This window comes from Podarcis liolepis (assembly GCF_965112155.1).
Source record: "Podarcis liolepis genome assembly, chromosome: 3".
NCBI lineage: Eukaryota > Metazoa > Chordata > Lepidosauria > Squamata > Lacertidae > Podarcis > Podarcis liolepis.
In genome coordinates, this window is record NC_139557.1 from 45,454,605 (window position 1) to 45,468,755 (window position 14,151).

Here is a 14,151-nt window from a genome sequence, read left to right on the forward strand (position 1 = left end):
CCCCACAAGGTCTGAGGGACAGTGGACCGGCCCCTGGCTGAAAGTTTGCTGACCCCTGATTCTGCCCAGTTTTAGAATTTTCTCTCTAGTTAAGACAGTTTCCATTACCCCCAATCCCTTAAGGGCATGTTCTTGTTTTTTTCCTGTCACTCATCATCAACACTGTGATGGGTTGGATGCATGAAAGTCATCACAGAGTGTTTCCCTCACTTCTTATAGCACCAACACCATACTTTTTGATGGAGGCAGTTCACACATTTCACTGAGTCACTGACTCTTTTGCAGGTCTACCCAGTTGTAAGCCCTGTGGGGCTCAATGCGACTTATGTTCAAATGACTATAGGAGTATACATCCATATGGACCCTGGAACTGAACCACAAAGCTTGGCTGCAGATCCAGGCTTCTCTAAAATTCTGGAAATTTCGGAAGCCTATTGGTAAAGGAGGCGGTAGCTTTTCCATAAAAGTCATTTGCTGGCCTCAGCTGTTGCCCTGGGCTGTCATTTGAAGCACAGGTGCTGACAGAAAAGTGCATAAAAATGGCATCTTACTTCATGTTTGCTCTCCTTTTATCTGCTTAATTTACAAAAATAAATTCTTAGTACCATTCTTGCGGCACAGCCAGCCCAGCTCCCAGTGTGATTTGTTGCGTTGGTGCATTGTGTCATTCACAAGTAATGTCAAGCTCTCGTCTAACCACAAAACACTCGGTTGGAATTGATGTAGAGAGCTGAACTGCATGGCAGGATGCAGAGTTTTGCTTAGTTATCTTATGGCTATCAAAGTGACATTTATAACCAACCAGTATTGCTTCTATGCAGTTCATTAATGTGTCTTGGACAGTTGTCGAAGTAGATTACTCAAGTCGTTTTCAACCTTCTCCGATTTTGGACCGACATTCAGCCCCATCCTTCAACAGCATCAACACAAATTTTAGTCTTCTAAGGCTTATGCATAAGGAACCAAAACCATACTGCCAAGAAAGACATCAGTAGACTCAGGGTAACATCAAAAGTTTACAGATACTAAAAATAAAGAAATAAATAACTTCAGGGGAAAACCCCTCTAATTATCACAAGATTTGTAGAAGCACAGGACTATATAACCCCATTAATTCCAACAGGGCCTGTCACAACTGCTTTTTGTCTAGATCAGGGTTTCCCAAACTTGGGTCCTCAGCTATTTTGGGACAATTCCCATCATCACTGACCACAGGTCCCTGCTGGCTAGGGATGATGGCAGTTGTAGTAAAAAAAACCTGGAGACCCAAGATTGGGAAACCCTGATCTAGGATATGCTTAGCACCTCCTGCTGCTGTTAGGTATTGTTTAAGCTTATTTCTCACTCCCACTCACAGTATTTCTTCCTATTTTTGAAATTCTCCATTCCAGAAAGTTAAAAAGATGTGTAAGAAAGAAGCAGGCAAAGGGCAAGTTTTTATATGTAGTGGGATGGATTGATGGAGTATTCAAATGATTTCTTGTAGATATCTTATATATATATTACAGTGCTGCTTCTCCTACAAGATAACCTGTTAAAAACAGAACCACAAACACAGCTGTATTTCACCCCCTCCCAAATATGCATATGCATACTACTGATATTGAGGCCAGCAAGTTTACATCTCCGTATCAATACAAAACACGTTGTTGGCCAAGGATCATTCTTTGCTCCTAAGACATATTTGAGCTGATGCAAAGCAGAACGTATTGTTCATTTAAAGCACATTTATGTGAAACATGATTTAGAATACCAAAAAGATGTGTATACTTTCCTTCCCTCTGCAATCCCTGCATTAAAAACTCCCCTCTGCCTGCCTGAGGGTTTGTTCTACTATCAAATCCTACCTAAGAGGGAACTACAAGGCTAAGATATCTGGGGAAGTTTCAGCATCTCCCACAGAAGCAGCCCTTCTACTTGTTAATTTTAGCAACTCCTTGCTCTAAAATCATAGAATTGTAGAGTTGTAAGGGGCCACATGTGTCATCTAGTCCAACCTCCTGCAGTGCAGGAATATTTTGCATAACTTGGGGCTTGAACCACTGACCCTCAGATTAAGGGTCTCATGCTCTATCAACTGAGCTAACCTAAGATGTAGCAACGCTACATTTGGTCTAAAAGTGCACAGTTCTGCTTGCCATTTCAGCCCCTCAGAACTGCTCCTACAAATCTGAGGTGCAGCTTTCTCATTTGTGATATAAATCTACTACAATAATCAACTGGATCTTGCACAATGGCAGCAATCATCCTTGAAGCTTTTCCATAGCCCTCAAAGCACATTATATGGCAAAGGAGAGGTGCTCAGTAACGCTAATCCCTATGAGTAACTTCTTCAGCACCACTAGGCCTATTTTGTATTAAAATAAAATTAGTAAAAACCATAGCTTTCAGTAGATATTCCATTAACGTGCAAGTTACGCACCTGCAATTATCTACGCTGACTACACTTCAAAAGCTATTTCACAACACAGTAGAACAGGATTGTGTAGAAAAAGTCAAATTTCAACAGATGTGCTTAGTCCTACTCAAATTTACTGAGAAAAGTGGATGCACCACAACTGCATCCATTTGGCTAACCTGACAGATGTGTGCAGATAGCAATGCTTTGGATAACTTTGAGCTATTTCTAATACTATAGTTATTTTCCCTGCCAATTACATTTTGCTAAAAATAGGTGTGCCCTTAAGTTGATCCCAATATCAGTTTCAGCTAACTAATCAAATTATATGCTAAGGTTTCAGGAATTATAACCCTCCCCTTTATTTAGACAAAATGAGATGGGTTTTAACTCTGAGAACTTGCCAAGAATAGATTTATTTTAAAGTTGAAGGGGCTGTTTTCAGAACACAGACCTTTAGGTATGGTAACCTTTGTGAACAAGTCAGCAATACTTCATAGTTTAAAGAAACACAGGAGGGCAAGGATAAAGTTAGGACACATACAGTGAAACCTTATACCTGTCTACTCAGAAGTCATTAGGAGTTCAATGAGACTTACTACTAGGCAAGTAGGTAGGATCCTGCACACACTTACTATGGTGTAAGCCCCACTGCACACACTTCTTGGCAAATAAGCATAGTATTGCACTATAACTGGGGGGAGTTCTGAGTATTTTGGAATGGCTCCTGACCAGATTGGTTTTTCCAAGGTCTGTTTCACATGAAAGCAGCATCTGAGTGCAATGGCTCACCGGATATTGTAGAAGCTACTGTATATTTTCCTCCATGCCTCTGTAAACAGTAATGTGCACGGGTATGGTATACAGTGGCAAATGTGTGGAGTTATTTAAAAAACCTTTCATAGGTAGCTGTTTCGTGAAAAGCGAGCTTGAATCAAAGCTCAACATTTTTCAGTTAATCTTTCAGAGGCTTCTTGGATATTTCACCGAAGCAATTACCATTTTTGTTTTATAAGTTTCAAGTTATTAAAAACCATAGCTGTTTCAGAAATGTATTGCCATATTAAGGCTGCAACACTGCACATGCTTTCCTGGGAATAAGCCTCAGAGAATACAGTTGGACATAGCGCTAAGGAAACTTGCATAGAATCAGGCTGCATATTTCAACTAGGACTGAAAGTTATCCAGATTCTCAGTGTCAACCCACAGAACGATGGACATTGAAACGTGTAAGGCTGTATGTCTTCCTTTTGGACAATTCTAACCACAGGTTGTGAGTCATATCTTTAATGATTCTCTGACTTACAAAATCTATAGTTGGAATCAATAACTCCTCCCTCTCATCACACTGGGCCATATTTACATATATATATACACAAAAAAATTCATGTCTAATCTTTGTGGTTCAAAGTACTGACATGACAAAATATTGTCAAAATGCAGCCTTTCTGCTTCAGACTCGGAAGACAATAGGCATTTTATGTACTAAAAGTAACTTGACATGGTTTTTCACTCAGACCCACCATTTCACCACTTTGTTCTCCAATTCCCAACCACCAAGTGCCCACGCAACATGGAAGCCACTTTTGAAACTTGGAGCAGTTTAACAGCAGATTGTGTTGGGAGTGAGGGGCAGCTATTCTAATGGGGTTTAAAATATTTTTTAAAAATCCCTGTATGGATTGTGGGAGTTTGTTTTCTTAAAACAAGGTGGTGGTTAGTGAGAGAGCTTAGGGACATTCATGGCGTTTTTTCTCTCCCCTCCCCAACTCCGCATTCAAATTTGACTGCGATATAGGTGGCAATGTTTTGATTATTCTAAGATGCAGCAGAGTTGTGACCTTCGGTCTGATCACATTCCTTATAATCTCTTGCAACGCAAGAGAAGGTAGCTGCTGTTTACTTGTTCGCTCGCTGAATCCCATCATCCACATGTTATCCATTGTGTAGCAGTTTACCTGTAATCCTCCTGCTCACATCTGACAAGGCAAAGAGTGGTGTAGAGAACAGGATTCAGGGGGGATTGCAACTACCTTCTCTCTTGCTACATCAGGACATTTAAAGCTGAGACCTGGGGGCTCCAGTTGTTGCTGAACCCACATTGAGTCCAGCAAGCATTGCCAGCTGACAAGGATGATTGGAATTGTAGGTCAAAATACCTGGAAGGCCTCAGGTGTCACATCTGATTTAAAGGAATGTGCCCAGTGTCCAGGTTACAATGTGGTAACTCTCAAGAGATGAACCAATTTTATACATGTCCATACTTAACAATACATAATGTAACTGGATCCATTTGGCTTATTGAATCTTTATCCTCAATTTGAACATACGGGCTTGATAAACTTCTTCACCATATCTTTCCATTCTTTAACTCTCAAATGTAAAGAAAATACAGGATTGTATGATAGCATGATTACAAGAAATTTTAGTCAAAATGCAGGGTGATCAAGTGCTCAACCAGTGATGGTGGCCTCAGCTTAGACTTCCCATATTCAAAAGAATGCAGTGTTTAGCCAGCATCAGCTCTCGAGCTTGGTGGAGTCCTGGAAAATGACGGATTCTTGCTAACAGTCCGAGATGGGGGAATAACAAAAACATTCTAAAAACGGGGGGGGGGGGGAATCTCTACTGTTCCTATTGCGTTAACACCAAAAGATCTTACAATTTAGCAGCCACTTAAACCACTTTTGGTAGGCTAGCCATCACACGAGGGGCATGCAAACAGCCAGAGTTCATTGCATTTTGCTTTATGTTTAGTGCTGCTGATAAATCCTGTAGCTGCTCATACCTTTCTCAAACAATGTTCAACCAAATAAAAAGGATACTGGACTGATGCTGGAAGAGCAGCAGGTATGTCTACACATTCAGCACACACCAATAAGGGAACACTCAGAAGATGTCATATTAAGGGATAATTTTTTAAAAAGAAGTTTTTCTGTGCAACATTGTCAATTTGAAGTCCCACTGAATCATGATGTCCCTTGACGTTTTTGTTGCTGATTTCGGATAACTTCCAACTGTTTTTTGCATTGCTGGTAGTACGTGGAAAGACTTTTATTTTCGTCTAAAAGCTTTTTATGCTCTTGTACCAGACGTGATGTATTTTGCTGGTCTTTTTCATCCTGGTCCAGTTCTGCTATTAGTTCTTGCCTAAATTAAATTTTGAAAAGTTAACATTAGAATCTCAAGAGAAATTAATTGATACTCACATTTATCTACCAATATTGCTGTTTACTAAAAAAAAAAAGTCTCAAATATTATCTAATATACTTCACAGAGGTTTAATAAAGTAATCTCCATAGGGTACAGTAGCAAGGTCTCATTCACACCCCATTTAAGTATGCATGTGCGGTGGCATGCGTGTCCACAACTATCCATGTACCATACAACAGCACATGACTTTTGAAAATTAGGCAAGGGAGCAGTGTAAACCAACCCCAAGTTCATTAATATTGAGAAAGAACAGTATTTAGTTCAGTAGCAGATGCCTGCTGAAGTACAGAAGATCATTGCCACCAATATTTTGTTAGTATGTTAGTAGTATAACTTAAATCTATTATTTAACAAGTTTTTTTGGATGCCAAAATTGTGTGTCACAAAATTATGTATGAAATTCACGTGTGGTTTTAGTGAAGCTGTACTTGTCACTGGCTCAGTTCAGGTATGCAGTGGTTCTAGACAAATGCACTGAATGAAGCAGATGTTCACAAAGCAACTATCAGTTTGATTTTAAGGAGAACTTAGCACAGGCTTCAAGTTCTGACTCCTATATGTAGGATCACAATTAATAGTCAATGTCAAATTAACAGGCAATGATCTGGCCACAGGTTCATCCAGAAGTCAAGTGTCTGTATCTGCCCAAGGTGGGGAGTATTCCTGAATCCCAACTTGTCACTGGAGTCTCAAGTGGCTTCTGTGGCTAGGAGTGCTTCTGCCCAGTTTAGGTCAATTTGCTAGCTATGGTCTTTCCTAGCTTGGAATAGCCTTGCATAAGTTGTCGATTCTCTGCTAACCTTTCATCTGGACTACTGTAATGTGCTGTATGTGGGGTTACACTTGACAACTGGAGTTAGTGTGGAATGCAGTCACTAAGCTGGTAAGTGAGGTAGCCTGATGGGACCATGTGTCACCGGTGGTCCTCAAAACACTGTGCTGACTGCCAGTAAGCTACCAAGTTAAATTCAAGGTGCTCATACTGGCATATAAAGCACTATATGACACAAGTGCCACTGGGGGCTGTCTGATTGGCAGTGACCTCTGACAGGGCCTTTTCTGTGGCAGTTCCCCATTTGTGGAATCTCCGACCTGGTTTGCTGCATCTGTCTCCCTTGTTATTGACTTTAAGGAGACAATAAAAACATTTATATCCACCTAGCTATTTGATGACTGAGATACTGTTCCTGGAAACCCTGAGACCACTGTTTTCATTTGTGTGTTTTCAAATGTTTAATCATGTGTCCTGTCACCCTAGGCTCCCTTGGAAGGAAGGGTAGAATAAAAAACAAACTAATAATACTAATATTCCAGAAGATTATTTGGGCTCATAGTTTCAAAGATTATTTAGGTTTTGTCCTTTTTACACCATTCTCAAAATAGGTCACGTTCTATATTGAGATGAACTCTTGTTAAAATAGCAGAGGCAAGAGTCACGTAGTCTATTTTTTCACAACTGTCGTTTCATTTAATTGATGAGATAAGCATTCAAAACACTTTCGGCCTCTAATTTTAGATGAGAAAATATTCTAGGCAGAGTTGCAGTGAACTAGTTCTGAGTTTTCTTCTGGGTCTTAAAGAATCTACTTCGTTTAGAGAGTCCAGCTGCCCCACAGTGCTCTCTTAGAGATGTACCTGTGAAGCGGAAATGGGAATACAGTGGTACCTTGGGTTACGTTACCTTCGGGTAACATAATTTCAAGTTATGAACACGGCAAACCCGGAAGTGTATACTTCCAGGTTTCACCATGCGCACATGTGCAGAAGCGCTCTGCACACATCACGCATGTGCAGAAACGCTCTGCACACGTGCACAGAAGCGGCGCCTCCAGATTCTGACTTTTCGGGCTAAGTACAGACTCCAGGGACGAATTAAGTTCGTATCCGGAGGGTCCACTGTACTGCCTTGCAACTGCTCCAAATGATGCACTCTCACTGATGAAAGCTGGGAAGCACATTTGTCACAAGATGGACACCAGCTGCTTCCCTTAAGACTGGAGAGTGAGTGGCATTTAACACTCAGAGAAAAGAGTGATGTTGTGACACGGCTCATGGCAGCAAGGGTTGGAACGGCTGACTGCCTTGGGAACTGAAGAGCATGCTGTTTGCTCTGTCACAAAAAATGGTCCTGCAGTCAAAAGTAGGAACTGCTGCCTGGCAGGAGGAATGCTGGTCACAGGCCAGGGTATTGGGGAAGCAATTGGGAAAAGAAGAGGAGAAATGGGGGTTGACTCTGGAATTGCAGCAACCGTCTTGGAGGAAGCTCCCATGATAGGAATGAGCCAGTCGTCACTCCTACAGCTCTAAGTTGGGAAAGACACAAATCATGGCACCAGTGTATTATGAAAAAGTTATAATTATTTTAATGTATTGTTTTAGTTTATTTGTTTTTGCAGTTGTTTATTTTGTATTTTAGCTGTGAACTGCATTGTGATCTTGTGTGAAGAAGAATATATAAACAGGAATGAATGAATGAATGAATAAATAAATAGTTAGGGAGTCATGGGAATTTCCAAGGCCTTCCCAGACTCATCCTGTTCTGAGAAATGGGAATCTGTATCTCACTAGGAAGTACAGAAACATTACTCCATGGCTTGTTGCATGTGAAATATTTATAACTATCAGCCCAATCTGCCATTCAAAGCAAGTGAAGAAGATAGTTCAACCTTGGGACATGATACAAAACAGGGAACCATACCTTTACATGTTCTTGTTTCTGTAAGCAGATTACAATTTCATCTACAGAGACTCCTAGTATTATAAGTTAATCATAACCAGAATCATGCTTGAAAGTAAGAAAATACTGCCATTTTAGAAGCAATATGTAGGGTTTTTTAAAAAATGCAATACTGTGTTAATCTACACTTTGTTTCAGTAAAATTATCACACAAGAACAAAAAAGGAACATATTTTACCACTTACTTTCTTTGCAACAACAATGCAATTTCTGTCTGAACTTTCATATATTCTTGTGCCATTTTACAGTGCTGTTCAAACACAGCCATAGATTCTGAATTTGGACATGGCTGTAAAGGCTGAAAATAAAATCAAACATGTTAAAAATGAACCAACTGTTATCTCAACACACAGCATGTCAAACCTTTTCTTTTTAAATTCAAGGGAACTTAACTATATCCAGAAAACATCTTCGCAGACCTAGGCAAACATGAAGTATACCAGAGTATTGTTTTATAATCTGTAAAAGAAATATATGTGGACAACTATTTAGCAATCATCATGACTGATGAAGTGTTTCAAGTGGCAGCCCGCCCTGCTCTGGATGTCTACGTCATCCCTGGGATGGGTCACCATGCAGTTACGCTGCTACTTGGTACTTCTTCAGCACAGAGTGTGGGATAAGAGGCTAGTGTTGGCAAGATGTAACTCTAACTTTCTGAGCTGGGTGTTCAGAGCAGCAGTTCGTTGCATCAGGTCAATTTATTCAGACATAAAGACCAGAGACTACATTTTGCATAGCTAGCTTTTTGGCTAATCAAACCAATTGCAACAGTACCCCTTTTAAAAAACAAATAAAAACAAAACTATTTTAAACATGCACATGCTAAATTTGGCTTGACTCCTGCATGCACACCAGTATATTTACCTCCCCCCCCCCATCTCCTGACAACCTAGCAGTTTGAAAGCACGCCAGTGTAAGTAGATAAATAGGTACCGCTCCGGTGGGAAGGTAAATGGTGTTTCTGTGTGCTGCTCTGGTTCGCCAGAAGCGGCTTAGTCATGCTGGCCACATGACCCGGAAGCTGTATGCCGGCTCCCTTGGCCAGTAAAGTGAGATGAGCACCGCAACCCCAGAGTCGTCTGCAACTGGACCTAATGGTCAGGGGTCCCTTTACCTTTTTACCCCCCAAAATGGACAAAATATTGAAGATAGAGAATTGTATCATCTATTTTTTTATTTATTAATAGGTTGTGTATTGTATGCTTCTCTTTGTAAGAAGCCTGGAAAAGAGCTTTTGCCATTAAAGGTGGCCTAAACATATTAAGCAAAAATGGAAATCACAGAATGATTTTACCTGCAATTGGTGATCTAATGTAAGATATGCCATTGGGATGGAGTTATCAGACCCATTGGTATCTGTTGGAAAAAAGACAGGTATTTTGAGTTTCAAGTGTGCAAAGTGACATCAATACATGCTGGAACTTCTCAAAGTCCTACATAGACATTGGTTTCATGAGGAAATGATACAGGGTACTTTCACATGACTAAGTGCCACATAGCACCTGTTATCTATCTCTGCATGATGGCTGCATTCATGGCTTGCTGACTATACTAACTGATCATGCAGTGAAGTATTTAATGAGCAACTATAACCATACAGAACTGTAAAGGTGTTGGAGTGTATTAATGTCAGATATCTATCCTGTACCTTTAGTATCTACGTGCTTTCAAGTAGTCTAATAATAATGGGTACAGTGGAGATATAGTTATAAAAATAGTGTTTTTGTTGCTGTTAAATCCTCTTATTCTTTTTTCAAGGAGCTTACATCTACATACAGCAGGTTTCTAGAGTCTTCCTCCAACTAGGCCTGTTCAATTTCAAAACCACATAAAAAGGTCACTTTTCCTGTAATCATCCAATAATGTAAATGACCATTATGTTGTACTTGGTCTACTGAGTGGTTTTGGGGGGGGGGGGTTCAGAAAAATAGCAATCCAGATCTACCCCAAAATCAATCCAAATCCGTTTGCAAAAGGCAGATAGATATTTCTTTGCACCAGCTACTGACTTTTGCAACTTGATTTTAAAAGGCAAACATGTATAAACACCTCTAAGCAGTTAAAATTACCAAAGTTAATTAGAATCTTAAAATTATACAATTGAAAATTCAGGGCAAAACGACGGTTACTAAGACTTTTGCAGCCATTGCTGTCACCAGCTAGCATTGATCCGCAAGGAGAAAAATCACACAATAGCCAGTTTAGCACTCCAGCTGAAATAGCAATATTGGGGTGATTAACTCCTTACACAAATCTCTCTACAAAGAGCAAAACAATACTACAGTTTCAGTACTGCCATTGTATATGTAGGATTTTGTAATAGCATTCGCTTACAATGGCCCTCAGGAATCTACAAGATGCTGGCAATAGCATCCTTTTTCATGCACATACAGAACTGCTCATGTACATAAGTTTCCTTGTTTTCTTAAGTCAAGGCATACTTTGCATAGGCAACAAGGATTCTTTGTTGTGAAAACAAGGTATTCTGTTACTCATAAAAGATACAATCCTTTCAGGTGCACAGCTGTGTGTGTGGCGTGCACAAACACTGCAGTCCTATGTGTGCACCAGGGTAGCTGAATACAGCTCCCAGAAGCGATCCCTACTCCAGCATCTTCCTAAAGGGAAAGAGTCCAGAACAGAGACCTTTTTGTAATTATACCTGAGGGATGAGCAGAGTATTTTCAACAATCCCATTATGATCTCTTCTTCCCAAAGAAGCTGGGCATCTTTGTTTTCATTTTAGAAATGGTAAAGGATTTTTTGTTCTAGAAGGGGTGTGAATGTGCGTGGGGGGGGGGGGGACTGGGACCAGGCTAAATTTTTATAATATGAACCATTGGATTGACAATCTGCTATGATTTCTTCAGGATTTTAATTTTATTATTTTGTATTTTGTTTAGTGTGCTTTTTATAGTTGTTTTATGCCATGCTGGAAGCTGCCCTGGGGACTCCCAGGGACAGGATATAAATTCCCCCAAGTAAAATAACAAGTTGGTGCTTTTGGAACATGTGTGTATATACACGTTTTGGAGGTATTTATTTATTTCATAAAATTTATATGTTGCTTGATTGTAACCCCCCCAAAACAAACAAACAAAAAAAAAAACCACCAAGGCACTTTTGCAGCAGTATGTGAACCACTGGTAAAAGTTGTTTCTCCAGGTTAGCTTGAAAAACAATCATTATGGAACAGTCATGTTTACAAAGCATTTCTTTCCTAATACTGAGTATTCATTATCACAAGAATTGGACATTTACTATCTAATAAGAAACAACAGTTTGATTACAGTACACTGTATACAAAATGTCCATTTCTACATTATTTTGCAGTTGGATGTACCGTACTTTTCGCACCATAACACTCAGTTCCCCCCCCTAAAAGGTAAAGGGAAATGTGTGTGCGCGTTATGGAGCGAATGCAGGCAGGAGGAGCTGCTCTTGCTGGCTGTTCGGCAGACTCTCTTCCTCTGCTTGGCTCGCTGAGAAGCCGGCAACAGCTGAGCAACAGCTGAGTGTCGGGAGACAGCCTCTCTTCCTCCTGTCTGCCTGCTCTATGGCTTTTTGGCGAGGTGGGAGAAGGGAAGCAGCTCGGAAGCCAGCAAGAGCTGCATGCAGCGTGTAAAAGCCAAGGTGGGGAAAGGGAGACAGCCTCTCTTTCTCCTGTCTGCCTGCTCTATGGCTTTTTGGCGAGGTGGGCGCTCGGAAGCCGGCAAGAGCTGCGCACAGCGTGTAAAAGCCAAGGTGGGGAAAGGGAGACAGCCTCTCTTTCTCAGTGTCTGCCTGCTCTATGGCTCTCACTTACACAAATGTAAGCGGCTCTTACTCTGCATTCTTTACAATGAGCTGGAAGGAGGGAGAAAGAGGGCATCCCCTTCCGTCCCTCCCCCAGCACCTCACCGGTAAATTCAAACAAAGCGGCTTACAAGGCTCATGTCCCTGAGTCTCCTCCTCCTCTTTTTGCTCGGTTCCAGGCAAGGCACCTGCACAAATGTAAGTTCCCCCTCTCTCTTCCTTCCCTCCCTCCCTCCCTCTTCCAACTTCAAAAAATATTGGGGGGACAGCCAGGTAAGCCCCACTCACATACCACAATGGGGGGTGGGGGATGACTCCCTCAAATATTTAATGGGGGGGGGGTGAAGGCACCTAGGCCCATAGGAGTTGGCTGCTTTGCCTAGGACAAATGTGAGCTCTCCATCTCTCTTCCCTCCCTCCCTCCCTCCCTCCCTCTCCCAACTTCAATAAAATACAGGTACAGGTAAGCCCCATCTCACAGACTGCAATGGATCTCAAGACAAAGTGCATGCACACTGGTACCTTATATGAATGGCAATGCCCATCAGCATGGGGGGAGGATGACTCCCTCAAATATTTAATGGGGGGGGTGAAGGCACCTAGGCCTATAGGAGTTTGCTGCTTTGCCTAGGACAAGTGTGAGCTCCCCCCCTTCCTTCATCACTGTATTGGAGATACCATACATTACTGACAGTTCCTTCATTCACGTGGTTACAAAGCACGGATCCACATGGATCCTCAGGATTTTTGCACTGGGTCACCCCAAATTCACCATCAGATCACATAGCATGTCCATGGCTACAGCTTGCACCAAAAAAATCACGCACCCACTGTTGCCTGGGGCCGCAGTGGTGCAAAAATGTGGTTACAAAGCACAGATCCACATGGATCCTCAGGATCTTTGCATTGGGCTACTCCAAACTCACCGTCAGATCACATGTCTGTGGCCACAGCATGAACCACAAAAATCATACATCCACTGTTTCGTTTAGAATTTTTTTTTTCTTGTTTTCCTCCTCTAAAAACTATGTGCGTGTTATGGTTGGGAGCGTGTTATAGAGCGAAAAAATACGGTAATAATGCTAGAAGTACAGGTGGAAGACAGGAGTGCCTGGCGTGCTCTGGCACATGGGGTCACGAAGAGTTGGACACGACTAAATGACTAAACAACAACACAGATGGTAATTTACTTTGCTGAAGTCAATGTAGTTATTAACACTAGAAGCACTGGGAATAAACTTGGGGAGAGTCTGATGTAGGGTAACATTCACAATCAGTTAAGCCTGTCTTAAATGAAGGCATGCACATAAAAGATGTACAATTTGTTTTTATTATATGTTTTATGCTAAAAAGTAACTTACATACAGCATTGGAAGAACACATTGTGTAACAAAAATTGACACACAGTACAATGCCCGACAGTCCTGGCTCCAGGTTTTTGCACAAAAATTTAGCAGGTTCCTGTAAAATACAAATGATCACCCTCCCATGGCTCAGCACTACTGATGGAGAGCAAGCAAGTGAGCAGGTGACAGCAGCAGCTTTCTCTCCCTCTATGATGCAGTTGAGTTTTTTAGATGATGCTGTGGCCTTTGGCTAGTGCAATAAAGCTTCTGATTATGGTGCGGACACAAGAGGCCAAATAAGGAGCCGCAGTCACAGCCGCAGCAACACACTCACTTGCCCTATGGTAGATGCCTAGCAGGGACTCACATTGATTTTGAACCTGAAGTTGATAAAATTTAATACACACAAGCCTTGCGTGTAAATGACTACGCAAACACAATACTTCTCAAGAGCGAGCGTTGATACTTCCAAACCCAAACTGAACTTTACCTGTAGAGTCATCAGGTGTCCATGGAAGACTGCGAGCTGGCTTTTCAGACGTTGGTCCCGAGGTAGTGATCATTCTCACACTAGGACTAGATGATCTACTGTTGTTTCTGCTTTCCTGTAAGAAGACATTTTTTTTTAAAAAAGCCCCAAATTATTATCTTAAGCACAT

The 14,151-nt window shown here is 41.3% G+C and overlaps 1 protein-coding gene across 6 annotated transcripts in view; it reads right to left on the reverse strand.

Moving 5' to 3' along the window:
• Window positions 1–2,795: 2,795 nt before the first annotated feature.
• MAP3K7 (mitogen-activated protein kinase kinase kinase 7) overlaps window positions 2,796–14,151 on the reverse strand; it is a 41,377-nt gene continuing 30,021 nt past the window's right edge. For 3 of the 6 annotated variants that reach the window (XR_014524703.1, XR_014524704.1, XR_014524705.1), the window contains 5 exons: window positions 13,983–14,097; window positions 9,646–9,707; window positions 8,534–8,646; window positions 4,455–5,548; window positions 2,796–4,290 (listed from right to left, as the gene is read on the reverse strand). Coding sequence is in view for 3 of the 6 variants with exons in the window: in XM_083497553.1 (XP_083353679.1) it covers window positions 5,368–5,548; window positions 8,534–8,646; window positions 9,646–9,707; window positions 13,983–14,097 (471 nt within the window). In the remaining 3 variants the exon portion in view is untranslated. Of the gene's footprint in view, window positions 5,549–8,533; window positions 8,647–9,645; window positions 9,708–13,982; window positions 14,098–14,151 lie in introns of all 6 variants that reach the window. The other 3 variants (XM_083497553.1, XM_083497554.1, XM_083497552.1) reach the window with 1 other exon arrangement.